The sequence below is a fragment of the Oncorhynchus gorbuscha genome, linkage group LG13, assembly GCF_021184085.1.
Source record: "Oncorhynchus gorbuscha isolate QuinsamMale2020 ecotype Even-year linkage group LG13, OgorEven_v1.0, whole genome shotgun sequence".
Classification (NCBI taxonomy): Eukaryota; Metazoa; Chordata; class Actinopteri; order Salmoniformes; family Salmonidae; genus Oncorhynchus; species Oncorhynchus gorbuscha.
Genome location: NC_060185.1, coordinates 25,573,921 through 25,590,410, shown reverse-complemented (window position 1 = coordinate 25,590,410; position 16,490 = coordinate 25,573,921). Strand labels below are relative to the sequence as shown.

Here is a 16,490-nt window from a genome sequence, read left to right as displayed (position 1 = left end):
TACTGTATAGTACATTTTCTCTACTAATAATAAGTAGTATGTTTGGAAGGTCTGTTTTACTCTATATCATATACTGGAATTGTCCTTAGAGAGCAGAAACTGTCGCTTGTTAATTTATGCACGCACGCACGCATGCACGCACGCACGCACACACACACACACACACACACACACACACACACACACACACACACACACACACACACACACACACACACACACACACACACACAGCTGAAACCCTTGGTTGTAGTGTTCAACTGAAATGATAATTAAACCTTTTTAGCTTGTAATAAGCTTATCTGTGGGCTGCCTGCAGAACCTAATCTGATCTGTTTCTCATGTTTAGGCTGTCAGGGAAGTGTGCAGATTTACATACATTTACATTGCAGCTCCTGTAAGTGCCAGGCCTTAGTGATGATGAGGTGATAATATACCCTAATCCCTATTATACTGGGACTGAGAATAGCCATACTCCAGGGCAGCATATGTGGGTGTAGGAAGGGAGTGTGTTGCTCTGTGTAGAGATTTCCGCTTGGCTTCTTATTCTAGATTTGACGATATGACGTCTTGGTGCTGGCCTCCCTTTTATAAACTGGCAAATGCAGATTTAACACGAGTGAATCTCCTGCAGTTTTTTGCCTGTTTTTGGCTTTTTACTCTGTCAATCACCACATTCTTATTGGCAGACTCAACAGCCTTGGTTACTCAAATGACTGCCTCGCCTGGTTCACCAACTACTCAGGGTTGAGTGTATCAAATCGGAGTGCAAGTTGTCCGGGCGTCTGGCAGTCTCTATGGGGGTGCCACAGGGTTCAATTCTTAGGCCGACAGTTTTCTCTGTATACATCAAAGATGTTGCTCTTGCTGGTGATTCTCTGATCCAACTCTACGCAGATGACACCATTCTGTATACTTCTGGCCCTTCTTTGGACACTGTGTTAACAAACCTCCAGACGAGGTTCAATGGCTTTCGAATACCTTAGAAAGGCAGGGTTGGTCTGTAACAGTTTGGGTATAGAGTGTCTCCCCCTTTGAAAAAGGGGATGACCGTGGCAGCTTTCCTTGGGGATCTCAGACGATACGAAAGAAAGGTTGAACATTATAGTAATAGGGATTGCAACAATTGCGGCGGATAATTTTAGTAAGAGAGGGTCCAGATTGTCTAGCCCAGCTGATTTGTAGGGGTCCAGATTTTGCAACTCTTTCAGAACATCAGCTGGATTTGGGTGAAGGAGAAATGGGGGAGGTTTGGGCAAGTTTATGTGGGGAGTGCAGGGATTTTGACCGGGGTAGCCAGGAGGAAAGCATGGCCAGCTGTAGAAAATTGCTTATTGAAATTCTCAATTATCGTGGATTTATCGGTGGTGACAGTGTTTCCTAGCCTCTGTGCAGTGGGCAGCTGGGAGGAGGTGCTCTTATTCTCCATGGACTTTACAGTATCCCAAGACTTTTTGGAGTTTGTGCTACAGGATGCAAATTTCCGTTTGAAAAAGCTAGCCTTTGCTTTCCTAACTGCCTGTGTATATTGGTTCCTAACTTCCCTGAACAGTTGCATATCGCAGGGGCTATTTGATAGTAATGCAGTATGCCACAGGATGTTTTTGTGCTGTTCAAGGGCAGTCAGGTCTGGAGTGAATCAAGGCCTATATCTGTTCCTGGTTCTATATTTCTTAAATGGGGCATGCTTATTTAAGATGGTGAGGGAAGCACTTTTAAAGAATAACCAGGCATTCTCTACTGACGGAATGAGGTCAATATCCTTCCAGGATACCCGGGCCAGGCCGATGATAAAGGCCTGCTCGCTGAAGTGTTTTAGGGAGTGTTTGACATTGATGAGGAGTAATCGTTTCACCGCAGACCCATTATGGACGCAGGCAATGAGGTAGTGATCACTTGAGATCCTGGTTGAAGACAGCAGAGGTGTATTTAGTGGGCAGGTTGGTCAGGATGATATCTATGAGGGTGCCCTTGTTTACAGATTTGGGGTTGTACCTGGTAGGTTCATTGATCATTTGTGTGAGATTGAGGGCATCTAGTTAGATTGTAGGATGGCCGGGGTGTTAAGCGTTTCCCAGTTTAGGTCACCTAACAGTACGAGCTCTGAAGATAGATGGGGGGCAATCAATTCACATATGGTGTCCAGGTCACAGCTGGGGTCAGAAGGTGGTCTATAACAAGCGGCAACAGTGAGAGGCTTGTTTCTGGAGAGGTAGATTTTAAGTAGAAGCTCAAATTGTTTGGGCACAGACCTGGATAGTAAGCCTGCAGAGTTCGGTCAATCTCTGCAGTAGATTGCAACTCCGCCCCATTTGGCAGTTTTATCTTGTCGGAATAGAGTGGAGGTGCAAAAAGGAGCAAGTTTCTGGGCGCGGAAGAATAGATTCAATGCATAATGTACAGACAAGAGTATGGTAGGATGTGAATACAGTGGAGGTAAACCTAGGCATTGAGAGACGATAAGAGAGGTTTTGTCTCTAGAGCAGTGGTTCTTAACCTGGGTTCGATCGAACCCCAGGGGTACGGTGAGTCAGTCTCAGGGGTTCGGCGGAGGTCAAGACCAACATCCGACTCATGTGATTCGTGATGACATGCCCCGCTTGGCCATCATTGGCTGCAGGTGATCACTCTACATAGCTTGGCCTATCTGTGCTGCAGGGAATTTGGGGACGTAGGAGCCTGTTGAAACCCCTCGGGCGGATTACGTCGGTAGACCAGTCGTGGTGAAATCAGTGGGGCACCGTGTCGGCAGTAAAGGGGTCCAGGTCAATTGGCAAAATATGTATTGTAGCCCAAGAAGTGGCTGATGGACCTCTTCAGCTAGCCAGGATGGGCTTAGCACGAGGCTAGTTCCAGGCTCACTGGTGCTTGCTTCGGGACAGAGACGTTAGCCAGGGGGTAGCCACTCGGATAGCAGCTAGCTAGCTGCAATGGTCCAGGTGAAAGGTTCAGAGCTTGCAGTAGGAAACTTTAGGAAAACGGAGAATAAGCAGTCCGGTATGCTCTGGGTTTAATCGCGAAGTGCAGACATGCAGTAGATGACCAGGCTAGGGTGAATTGATGACCGCTAGCAGTGGCTAACTGACTACTAGCTAGTAGCTAGTTAGCTGGCTAGATTCTGTTGGGGGTTCTGGTTCTAAAGTATAGAAAATAGCAGATTCATACCACATTGGGTGAGGCGCGTTGCAGGAGAGTATTCTTGAAACTGAGGTTAAAAATATAAAAAATATATACAAAGGTGAAAAAAAGATATATACACAGGACACGACAAGACAAAGAGAAAGATGTCTGAACTGCTACGCCATCTTGGAATGTGTCAGCTCAGGAATTCGAAACCAGCAACCTTTTGGTTACTGGCCCAACACTCTTAACCGCTCGTCTACGTGCTGTATTCAAGCATAACCACTTCTCTTACAATTTAAGTAATCTGCTCTCCTATTAATACCTGTGCATTGTCTTGGCTCTCAGCACTGTGTACCACACACAGCAGCAAGTTCCACTGTTTTCCATGGGACCCTGAATCAGTCTGGTACATACTGCTCATCCTTCCTCCCAGCCCTCAGAGGAGATGTATCCTGTCCGTTTTACTGTTTTGTTTTGATGCGGCCGACATTAATTGCATTGTTTTCCACAGAGAGTGGTGCAGCCCAGAGCTCCTTGTTTAATCACCAGTGATAAAAGTGAATGAAGCGTGAGGTGGCTGGCTGCTACAGAGCAAGGGGACCAATCTCCCTCTGTCACATCACAGTCCAGATTGGAGTGCAAGGAAACTAGCTACTCATATATGGGCGTTCCTACATGTTGCAGTTGCCAGCTACAAACAGAATCCCATGTAGCCACTATTCTTCTTCTGAATGCAGTATATAGGATTTCACACAATAGAAAGTGAGGCAGTTAAACGATGAAAGTCTGCTTACAGGCGATGGGTTTGAGCCCTGACACTGTCTGTCATTTCCAATTCTCCTATGCTAATAGGTTCCCCTCTCTATCCTGGCCATGTTTGCTTAGTGGTCTGGCAGCATGGTCCGTTCCGTCCCTGAGATGTAGGCGGTTGCCCCCTGTCATTAATTGAGTGATCGATCGATGAGGGTGTCACTCTCTCTCTCTCCCTCTCCCACTATCGATGCCTCTGCACTGCAACTTTGCAATCCATTGTATATGACTACCTTTCTCCCATCACACTTGTTTCAGTGTACCTTTCCACATTGACAGGGACAGCAGTGGAGAATGTGGAAAGTTTTAAGTTCCTTGGCATACATATCACTGACAAACTGAAATGTGCCTCACTGTCTTCTTGGTAAGCAACTCCAGTGTAGATTTGGCATTGTGTTTTAGTTTATTGTCCTGGCGAAAGATGAATTAATCTACCAGTGTCTGGTGGAATGCAGATTGAACCAGGTTGTTCTTTGTTATCCTGAAACCCCCCCAGTCCTTAACAGTTACAAGCATATCCATATCATGATGCAGCTACCACTATGCTTGAAGATATGGAGAGTGTTACTCACTAATGTGTTGTATTGGATTTACCCCAAACATAACACTTTGTATTCAGTATTACTTTAGTGCCTTGTTGCAAACAGGATGCTGGTTTTGGAATATTTTGAATCTTTTCAGGCTTCCTTATTTTCACTCTGTCAATTAGGTTAGTTTTGTGGAGGAACTAGAATGTTGGCAATCCATCCTCAGTTTTCTCCTATCAAAGCCATTAAACTCTGTAACTGTTTTAAAGTCACCATTGACCTCATGTTGAAATCCCTGAGAGGTTTCCTTCCTCTCTGGCAACTGAGTTGGGAAGTACGCCTTTATCTTTGTAGTGACTGGGTGTATTGTAATTAATAACTTCACCATGCTCAAAGGGGTATTTAAGGTCTGCTTTTTATGTTTACCCATCTGCCAATAGGTGTCCTTTGCGAGGCATTTGAAATCCTCCTTGGTTCCTGTGGTTGAATCTGTTTAAAATTCACTGCTCCACTGAATGACTTTACAGATAATTGTAAGTGTGGGGTACAAAGTCAAGGGGTGTGAATTCTTTCTATAGGCACTGTACATACTTGGTCAAAACTCATTAAACCAAGCCTTGAATTTCAGCCTTCACCCGCTGCTTCCTACAACACTCCCAGCCACACAACACTTTGCTGCTTTTGTCCTTAGCTAAATTATTTAGCTTGGCTGATACATTTAAAAAAAAAAGAAATGTGTGCACGTTTATCATTTTGCGTAGTTATTATAATTGCGTCTGGTGGGATAGGGAAGAGGTACTTTTTCTTGTCACTGTTTTCCTCAGTAAGGAAGTGAAACGTAGCATCTCGCTGAATTACAGGCGGTAGATGTTGGTCTGTCTGACTGTCCCAGTGGTCCTGGTGAATTTAACTAAGTGTTGGATAGCATTCCTTCCATTATCCCCTGGATGGAAACACAATCTACCTGTGTCTGTCTGCCAGGCAGCGCGTCCTGCCTCCCCAAGCTTTTATTCCCTCAGGCCCTCCGGTAATACTTTTTGCAGTTCTTAAAAAAAGCTCCTGATATCCAATTATATTTCCAGCGTAAGTAAAACATGCTGTCAACAAATTTACCTCAACCACCTGAAAGAGAAATTGGCAGCAGGGAACAGTGTCAGCAACAAATGTTGGCGGCTTTAATTGAGAGACCTGCCAAGAAATGTTTTGCTGCATAACTTATAGGTGAGTGTGTGTGACTTTATATGTTTGATTTCGACCAGAATATTGATTTACAGTCCATGGTGGTTGAGGGTTCATATGTCTTAATCTGAAACCTAATGGTTAAATGTGTTTTATATTAGGAGCATAACGTAGTGGCATCTCAAGCTGGTTGGCCAAACGTTGTGGCCCTTTCACTTTTGGGGTTGCCAACTAGTCACCTGAAGTCCTCAAGTCTGTGTGTGTGCGAGCATGATAGCCCTCACTGCTCTACTCCCCCTACACCCACCCCCTCACTGCTCTACTCCCCCTACCCCCACCCCCTCACTGCTCTACTCCCCCTACCCCCACCCCCTCACTGCTCTACTCCCCCTACCCCCACCCCCTCACTGCTCTACTCCCCCTACCCCCACCCCCTCACTGCTCTACTCCCCCTACCCCCACCCCCTCACTGCTCTACCCCCACCCCCTCACTGCTCTACTCCCCCTACCCCCACCCCTCACAGCTCTACTCCCCCTACCCCTACCTCCTCACTGCTCTACTCCCCCTACCCTATCCCCCTCACTGCTCTACTCCCCCTACCCCCACCCCCACCCCCTCACTGCTCTACTCCCCCTACCCCACCCCCTCACTGCTCTACTCCCCCTACCCCTACCCCCTCACTGCTCTACTCCCCCTACCCCCACCCCCTCACTGCTCTACTCCCCCTACCCCCACCCCCTCACTGCTCTACTCCCCCTACCCCTACCCCCTCACTGCTCTACTCCCCCTACCCCTACCCCCACCCCCTCACTGCTCTACTCCCCCTACCCCCACCCCTCACTGCTCTACTCCCCCTACCCCCACCCCTCACTGCTCCACCTCTACCCCCTCACTGCTCTAATCCCCCTACCCCCACCCCCTCACTGCTCTACTCCCTCTACCCCCACCCCTCACTGCTCCACCTCCACCCCCTCACTGCTCTACTCCCCCTACCCCTACCCCCTCACTGCTCTACTCCCCCTACCCCCACCCCCTCACTGCTCTACTCCCCCTACCCCCACCCCCTCACTGCTCTACTCCCCCTACCCCCACCCCCTCACTGCTCTACTCCCCCTACCCCCACCCCCTCACTGCTCTACTCCCCCTACCCCCACCCCTCACTGCTCTACTCCCCCTACCCCCCACCCCTCACTGCTCTACTCCCCCTACCCCTACCCCCACCCCTCACTGCTCTACTCCCCCTACCCCCACCCCCTCACTGCTCTACTCCCCCTACCCCCACCCCTCACTGCTCCACCTCTACCCCCTTACTGCTCTAATCCCCCTACCCCCACCCCCTCACTGCTCTACTCCCTCTACCCCCACCCCCTCACTGCTCCACCTCCACCCCCTCACTGCTCTACTCCCCCTACCCCTACCCCCTCACTGCTCTACTCCCCCTACCCCCACCCCCTCACTGCTCTACTCCCCCTACCCCCACCCCCTCACTGCTCTACCCCCCCACTGCTCTACCCACCCTACCTCCACCCCCTCACTGCTCTACTCTCCCTGCCCCCTCCACCCCACTGCTCTACCCACCCCACCTCCACCTCCCTCAAAAATCAAATCAAATTTATTTATATAGCCCTTCGTACATCAGCTGATATCTCCAAGTGCTGTACAGAAACCCAGCGTAAAACCCCAAACAGCAAGCAATGCAGGTGTAGAAGCACGGTGGCTAGGAAAAACTCCCTAGAAAGGCCAAAACCTAGGAAGAAACCTAGAGAAGAACCAGGCTATGTGGGATGGCCCCTCACTGCTCTACCCCCCTACCTCCTCCCCTCACTGCTCTACCCCCCTACCTCCTCCCCTCACTGCTCTACACCCCTACCTCCTCCCCTCACTGCTCTACCCCCCTACCTCCTCTCCTCACTGCACTACCCCTCTACATCCACCCACTACTGTCCCCCTCCAGTTAGTAGCTTCACTCCATTTGAAAGCACTTTAACAGCAGCAGGGGCAGGTGCAGCTCTCTGTGTGCCGTCATAAAGCAGGCATTATGATGACATTAGTCATTGTGCCTGGCCTATGTCTCTGTATTAAGCCCTCTCTGCAGATCGCTGGACGGACAGTAAAAGCTGCGGTGGCTGCACCAATTAGCTGTAATGGCGTTTAATGTCAGAGTAGCCCGACCAGCTCAGGTTTAACACTCTGACACAGGGGCTTTTAACTGGAGCCAGAGGCCATACAGAGAAGAGTGATTGAGCTGTTGCCCTGTGTGGGTGGTTGGGTGTGTGTGAGAGCTGGCTAATTAATTCCTCGGCACATCTGAATGCATTAGGAGATGTCCGTCACGATGCTACTTGGTGCAAATGGTTGCTAAAGTGGCCGCTTTGCATCGATCTGAACCTCGTACCCTCTTTGGGGACAGTGCTCTTGCCTCATAACTCTCTCTCCCCCTCTCTCACGCACACACACACTCACGCAGCACACACAATACATGCAGCACACACAATACACGCAGCACACACATACACGCAGCACACACACGCAGCACACACACGCGCAGCACACACACACACACACGCAGCACATGCGCCAGGGCTAACAAGTAAAAGGTCAGGCTCATTTCTGATTGAATGAATTCAGGGCGACACACTCTAGCCAGTGGTGGAAAAAGTACCCAACTGTCATACTTAAAGATCCCTTAATAGAAAATGACTCAAGTAAAAGTAAATGTCAGCCAGTAAAATTCTACTTGTGTAAAAGTAAAAACTTACTTAAGTATGAAAAGTGAATGTAAATTTCTAAAATATACTTAAGTGTCAAAAGTATAAATCATTTCAAATTCCTTATATTAAGAAATCCAGACAGCAGCATTCTTTTCTTTCAAAATACATTTATGGATAGCCAGTTGCACACTCCAACATTCAGAGATCATTTACAAACGAAGCATGTGTGTTTAGTGAGTCCGCCAGATCAGTAGGGATGACAGAAGGGATTTTAAACTGCATTGCTGGTTAGGGGTTTGAAAGTAAACATTTCACTGTAAGGTCTACCTACACCTGTTGTATTTGGAGCATGTGACTAATACAATTTGATTTGATGACCAGGGATGTTCTGTTTATAAGTGTGTGAATTGGACCATTTTCCTGTCCTGCTAACCATTCAAAATGTAACAAGTACTTTTGGGTGTCAAGGAAAATGTTTGGAGTAAAAAGTACAATATTTTCTTAAGGAATTTCGTGAAGTAAAAGTAGTCAAAATTATAAACAAAATTATAAACAGTAAAGTAAAGCACAGATACCCCAAAAACAACTTAAGTATTTTTACTTAAATACTTTACACCACTGCACCTAGCAGGGATAGACAGAGGGTGAAGGGAAACAAAAGGAGAGCCTCCCCAGCTGCAGTGAGGCAGTAATACTCCGTACCATACTGTTACACGGTGACACAGAGCCTCAGCCACCAGTGTAGAGAAGTAGGGGAGAGGGTGTGTGTGTGCTGGCAACTGTGGCCTTTATCCAGTCATACAGTTACAAATTAGGCAGCCTCTGGTGCTGTCCCCTCCCATCATTTGCTGGCTGGGACAGCTCTACACCTCTACTATTACACACACGCACATGCACACTCTCTCTCTCTCTCTCTCTCTCTCTCTCTCTCTCTCTCTCTCTCTCTCTCTCTCTCTCTCTCTCTCTCTCTCTGTCTCTCTCTCTCGGTCTCTCTCTCGCTCTCTCTCTCTCTCTCTCTCTCTCTCTCTCTCTCTCATATTCACTCACACACTGTTACCTAGCAACAGTGACTGGGGAACACTGCCCAGGCGGGCTCCGTCACCCCCTACATATCCATAGCAACATTTAAAGGTCTGACCCCCCCCCCCCTCACCTACATATCCTGCTGTGTCCAGCCATTTCTCTCCCTCTCTTAACTTAACAGCTGTATGTGAGGCAGCCACACCACCAGTGGTCTAGGTCTCAGGGATGCCGTCTTCCTGAAAATAACACAATGCTCCACTTTTACACTGTCACATAAATATATGTTTGTGTGGCTATATGTATGTCCTCTGTGTTCCGTGTGTGGTAGTGGCGATTAGTGTCTATCTCCATCAGGGGGACAGACAGCCAGATGAATCCTCATTGTAGCTGATTGAGCCTGATGAATATGATTATGGCTTATAGCAACAGGGCTCTTAGTGGAAGAGAGATTGATGCGTGCCTTCTGGGGAAGGGAAGGTAGTACTGAGGGTGAGTTGAAGCATAAGCTGTGTTCGAATACCCATACTGACATACTGTATACTACATACTTAATGAGTATATACTACATACTATATACTATTAGTTCATTTGTCATAGCATAACAAATGACCAGTGAAACATTTTACGATTTCTGGTGTTTTTGTAAATTCAATCTGGAGTGCCAGAGTACGCTTTGGGCTTTTGTAAATCTAGAGCATTGTCAGATTGTCTATTTGTAAATTCAGAGTGTTTCGCTCTCGGAGCGTTCAGGGTGCTCACTGGACGCTCTGGCCGATGAGTTGGGCAAAGGCAGTCAAGCACCCAAGCTGACTGGGTAACTTTCGCTAGCTACTTCCAGACATAAATGAGAGAACACTCTGACCATTTTACTCGCCCTAGCAGAGCTGGTTAGGCTGTTTACATGTTATCCAGATCATTGGTGACTGTAACTGTGCTGCTGGCAACAATTTAATTCCGCTTTTTTTTTGCCAACGTTTACTGACACCGGACATATTCAATGGCTGTTGAGCGTTGTAAATTCATCAGTTATTGTGCGCTCTGACACACTCAGACTAGACTGCTCTGAAATCGGAGATGAATTATCAATATCCATTGAAACGCGCAACGACTATACCACTTAGCTAAGAATGATGTGAATAATCAAGTCAATAAATGCTGGGTAGTTAGTTAGATAGCAGATAGTTAATATACTGCCTGGCAAGTTTGATGTATTCGTGACCTAATGTTAGGTAACATACCGGTACACACTGATGTAATGCTATGCGGTTTGTAAGGATAGCGTAGCTAACAAATTGTCAGCCAACGTAAATTAACTGATTTGAAACGTCATAACTTTATTACATTGCTCAACATTTTCTTAACATTTGTCATAATTAGTTAAATCAATGAATTTGAATGCGCTGTTGTCGGACTTCAGTTGCATATTTAGCGCCATTTTCTTCAAATCTGAAAACGTTGTAAAGCCACACCCATTTTCTGAAGAATTGCATTATGGGCCCTTGTATACTTGGTATTTTGGTGAATTTAATACGACATCCGGGGACATTTGGTATACTAACTATATCCATACTATGACCAATAAGCATACTACAGTTGAAGTCGAAAGTTTACATACACTTAGGTTGGAGTCATTAAAATTCGCTTTTCAACCACTCCACAAATCTCTTGTTGACAAACTTTAGGTTTGGCAAGTCGATTAGGACATTACTTCATGCATGACACAAGTAATTTTTCCAACAATTGTTTACAGACAGATTATTTCACTTTTAATTCACTGTATCACAATACTAGTGGGTCAGAAGTTTACATACACTATGTTGACTTTGCCTTTAAACATCTTGGAAAATTCCAGAAAATGATGTCATGGCTTTAGAAGCTTCTGATAGGCTAATGACATCATTTGAGTCAATTGGAGGTGTACCTGTGGATGTATTTCAAGGCCTACCTTCAAACTCGGTGCCTATTTGCTTGAGATCATGGGAAAATCAAAAGAAATCAGCCAAGACCTCAGAGGAAAAAAATGTAAACCTCCACAAGTCTGGCTCATCCTTGGGAGCAATTTCCAAACGCCTGAAGGTACCACGTTCATTTGTACAAACAATAGTATGCAAGTATAAACACCATGGGACCACGCAGCCATCATACCGCTCAGGAAGAGACACATTCTGTCTCCTAGAGATTAATGTACTTTGGTGCAAAAAGTGTAAATCAATCCCAGAACAACAGCAAAGGACCTTGTGAAGATGCTGGAGTAAACAGGTACAAAAGTATCTATATCCACAGTAAAACAAGTCCAATATCGACATAACCTGAAAGGCAAGGAAGAAGCCACTGCTCCAAAACCGCCATAAAAAAAGCCAGACTACAGTTTGTAACTGCACATGGGGAAAAAGATCGTACCTTTTGGAGAAATGTTCTCTGGTCTAATGAAACAATAATAGAACTGTTTGGCCATAATGACCAGCGTTATGTTTAGAGGAAAAAGGGGGACGCTTGCAAGCCGAAGAACACCATCCCAACCGTGAAGCACAGGGGTGGCAGCATCATGTTTTGGGGGTGCTTTGCTGCTGGAGGGACATGTGCACTTCACAAAATAGATGGCATCATGGGGAGGGGAAAGGATGTGGATATATTGAAGCAACATCTAAAGACATCAGTCAGGAAGTTAAAGCTTGGTCGCAAAAGGGTCTTCCAAATGGACAATGACCCCAAGCATACTTCCAACGTTGTGGCAAAATTGCTTAAGGACAACAAAGTCAAGGTATTAGAGTGGCCATCACAAAGCTCTGACCTCAATCCTGTAGAAATTTTGTGGGCAGAACTGAAAAAACATTTGTGAGCGAGCAAGGAGTCCTACAAACCTGACTCAGTTACACCAGCTCTGTCAGGAGGAACGGGCCAAAATTCACCCAATTTATTGTGAGAGGCTTGTGGAAGGTGTCGTGTCTTTGGCTATGCCGGATTAAGTGATATGACATGCTATTCTATAAAATCCTTTCTCCGTAATTAATATTACCTGATTGAGCTAATCATGTAAATGTAATTAACTAGAGAGTCGGGGCTCCACAAAATAATATTTATAGAGCTGTTATCTTCCGAATAAACTCTTAAAGACCTAGTAATATTTTACATCAATAGCAGTCAATATTAATCGTCATCTTAATTCAGTCTCATCTGAAAGTTGTAATTTCTTGAACCCTGGCGAACAAGTTGAATCAGCAATACAAAATTGAGTTTAATTATTTATTTACTAAATACCTAACTAATCACACAGAATTACATATACAAAGAATGAATCATATCTTGATTACAAATGACGTCATAAAGGAAAACGTCACTAGCGTACGGAACAGATATGACAGCTGGTTACACAAAAGAAAAGGGCTGGGTTTGAGTGAAAGAGCAGGAAGACTGAGGGACAAAGGGAGAAGCTGTGCTATCGTAAATACAGTATCTTATGCATTCTAAATTACCGGCCATTTGGAAAAGGAAAATGCAATAAATATTTACTCTGAGCTGCGCTTCGGTAGGTTGGTGGTAGACGGAAGGCCGTGTTGCCAAACCGAGTCCTTTGTACTTTGGAGAATGTCTCTGGTGGTCAATTGGATACGTTGTAGTAATGTCATTGTGTGGTAGACTCTGTGTCTGTTCTTTCCTAGCCCGTGTTTGCAGCAGCTGTTGCTAACTCAACGGCTAGGAGGTATCACTTCTGTAGTGAATAAGAGTTCAAAGTTCACACCATTCGCAACCAAAGCTCACGCTGAGGTTGGCTTAGTTCTGTAGTTGACATGTTAGTCCTTTTAACGCAGAGGCTACAGACCTCACGTACTTGGAACAGAAGGTTACATTTTCATCAAGGCTTTATATAGTGGAGCGAGAAGGGTGTGTCTGAAAAGTTGTATAACCCATGACTCTCCACAGGGGCGGGCCACTGATTGAGCAGAGCCCTAACCCTATGAAAACCCAAATCTCTCATTTGGAAACTAAAATTACATTTAATCTTTTCACCAATAATTTTATATTCAAACATTTAAATTGAACAACAATTCCATGTGAATCCGATAACTCTGATGTGTAGACTTTCCACTGTAGAGTTTATGTCATCCTATCATTGAGGATAATGTCCCAGATGACAACCGAACATCATATTCATTAAGTAGCCACGCATATGTTCAATTGGTCGGATTACCAGAATATAGTTTATTTCCCCCCACCTTCTGATGTTCCCAGAATCTCTATGTTAACCAAGGGGTTTTCAAATTTCACATCAGTAGGGTAGAGAGAGGAAAAAGGGGGGAAGAGGTATTTATGACTGTCATAAACCTAACCCCAGGCCAACGTCATGACAAAGGCTACCCAAAACTTTTGACCCAAGTTAAACAATTTAAAGGCAATGCTACCTAATATTAATTGAGTGTCTGTAAATTTCTGACCCACTGGGAATGTGATGAAAGAAATAAAAGCTGAAATAAATCCTTCTCTCTACTATCATTCTGACATTTCACATTCTTAAATAAAGTGGTGATCTTAACTAACCTAAGATTGAATTTTTACTAGAATTAAATGTCAGGAATTGTGGAAAAACTGAGTTTAAATGTATTTGGCTAAGGTGTATATAGACTTCCGACTTCAACTGTAAATACTCAATTCACCTCACAAATAATATGGTTAGTGCGGGTAGTATTCAAACACAGCTAAAGTGTTTTTAGTAGGCAAGACGGAGACTGTACTTTACACAACATTTCTGTATTTATAGTGCTCTGTGTGGAAGGGGGGTTGGGGCGGGGTCTCAGGTACACCTGAGAGGGAGAGTGTGTTTTTTTGCCATATTTTGGATTGTGTGTGTGGTTTTATGAGGCATTTGCTGGAATGTGTGTCTATGACACAGAGAGATAGAAAGCCTATGTGTGTGTCCACCTATCTCCAAATCATGATTCTGTTGCTGTGCTTGATTTGGCACTGTCACTCGTGTCCTTGCATACTCACACACTAATCCTCTCTCAGGGTCCAGCATGTTCTTGACCTTGTGACGACACAACACAGTCATTACTCACTCAACACATCTAGGGACATATGTCACACGGCGATATGTCTGTCTGTCTGTCTGTCTGTCTGTCTGTCTGTCTGTCTGTCTGTCTGTCTGTCTGTCTGTCTGTCTGTCTGTCTGTCTGTCTGTCTGTCTGTCTGTCTGTCTGTCTGTCTGTCTGTCTGTCTGTCTGTCTGTCTGTCTGTCTTTCACTTTTAATCACAGTCCTTCCCTCTCCATCTGTCTCCATCTCTGTCTCCATCTCTGTCTTCCTCTCTTTCAGTTGGTTTTTATTGAGACTAATCTCTTCCTCTTTTTGTGTCTTGCAGGTGGAGGACGCCATGCTTATGTTTGACAAAACGACTAACAGACACAGAGGTAAGTCAGTCAACATACTATCTCCCTCATGTTGTGCTTATTACCCTGCTATCTATTGGTGTTGAACCATGGATGTTAGTGTGTGAAAGAATAGTTTCATTCTCCATGCAGTGGATTCATGGTCAATGGCCTCTGACTATAGGTTATAGCCCATAGTTTTATATATACACTATATACTGTGTACACGTAACTGCCAAAATAAAGGAAACACTTATATATATATATTTGCCTAGTTAAATAAAGGTAAATATATATATATATATATATTTACCTTTATTTAACTAGGCAAGTCAGTTAAGAATAAAATTCTTCTTATTTTCAATAACGGCCTAGGAACAGTGGGTTAACTGCCTTGTTCAGGGGCCGAACAACAGATTTTTACCTTGTCAGTTTGGGGATTCGATCTTGCAACCTTTTTGGTTACTAGTCTAACGCTCTAACCACTAGGCTACCTGCTGAGCAAGGCGCGTTCTCAGAGCATGCGCAGAACAGCTGGCAGGCATATTCACAGTGATTTTCAACCTCTCCTTGTCCCAGTCTGTAATCCCAACATGATCACAATCTCATGGCACAATGACTACTGCCCATGAAGAGCTTGAGCTTGATTATGGCAAACATCAACTCCATCATCCCAGACACCCTAGATCCACTTTCAATTTGCAAACAGCCCCAACAGATCCATAGACGACGCAATCTTAATTGCTCTCCACCCTGCCCTCACCCACCTAGATAAGAGGAATACCTATGTGAGAATGCTGTTTATTGACTACAGCTCTGCGCTCAACTTCATTGTCCCCTCCAAGCTCGTCACCAAGCTTAGGACCCTGGGACTGAACACCTCTCTGTAGCTAAATCCTAGAGTTCCTGACGGGCCAACCCCAGGTGTTGAGGGTAGGGAACATCACCTCCACCACGCTGACCTTCAACCCGGGGGCCCCACAGGGGAGTGTGCTTAGTCCCCTCCTGTACTCCCTGTTCGCCCACGACTGCGTGGCGAGCACGCCCCCATCCACATCGACAGGGCTGCAGTGGAGCGGGTCGAGAGCTTCAAGTTCCTCTGTGTCCAAATCACTAAGAACTTAACATGGTCCACACACCCGCACAGTGGTAAAGAAGGCGCGACAGTGCCTCTTCCCCGTCAGGAAGTTGAAAAGGTTTATCATGGGCCCTCAAATCTGCAAAAGTCCTACTGTTGTACCATTGAGCGCATCTTGACCGGCTGCATCACTGCTTGGTATGGCAATAGTACCACCTTTGATGGCATGGTGCTACAGAGGGTGGTGGGGCGAGCCTTGTACATCACTGGAGCTGATCTCCCTGCCATCCAGGACCTCTACCAGGCTATGTGAAAGGAAGGCCCGGGCAATGTTAAAAGACTCAACCCACCCAAGCCATAGACTGTTCTCTCTGCTTCCGCACGGCAAGCGGTGACAGTGTATCAAGTCTGACACCAACAGGCCCCTGAACAGCTTCTATCCCCAAGCCATAAGACTGCTAAATAGCTAACTAAATAGCTAACGAAATAGCTAACGAATTAGCTAACGAAATGGCTACACAGACTGAGTTCACCCTTTCTATTTTCTATGCACACTCCCGGGCCCTACACACTCAAACATACTGACACTCCAACACACAATAGACAGATACATTTACTCACATACAATCATATACGCTCCGACTCTGTTTATCTTATATCCTGATGCCTAGTCACC

The 16,490-nt window shown here is 45.5% G+C and overlaps 1 protein-coding gene across 10 annotated transcripts in view; it reads left to right on the top strand.

Annotated features, from left to right (window-relative positions):
- LOC123992620 (RNA-binding protein Musashi homolog 2-like) overlaps window positions 1-16,490 on the top strand; it is a 358,445-nt gene that overhangs the window by 170,258 nt on the left and 171,697 nt on the right. For all 10 annotated transcript variants that reach the window (XM_046293916.1, XM_046293915.1, XM_046293914.1 and 7 more), the window contains exon 7: window positions 14,730-14,778. In XM_046293916.1, the coding sequence (XP_046149872.1) occupies window positions 14,730-14,778 (49 nt within the window). The remainder of the gene's footprint in view (window positions 1-14,729; window positions 14,779-16,490) is intronic.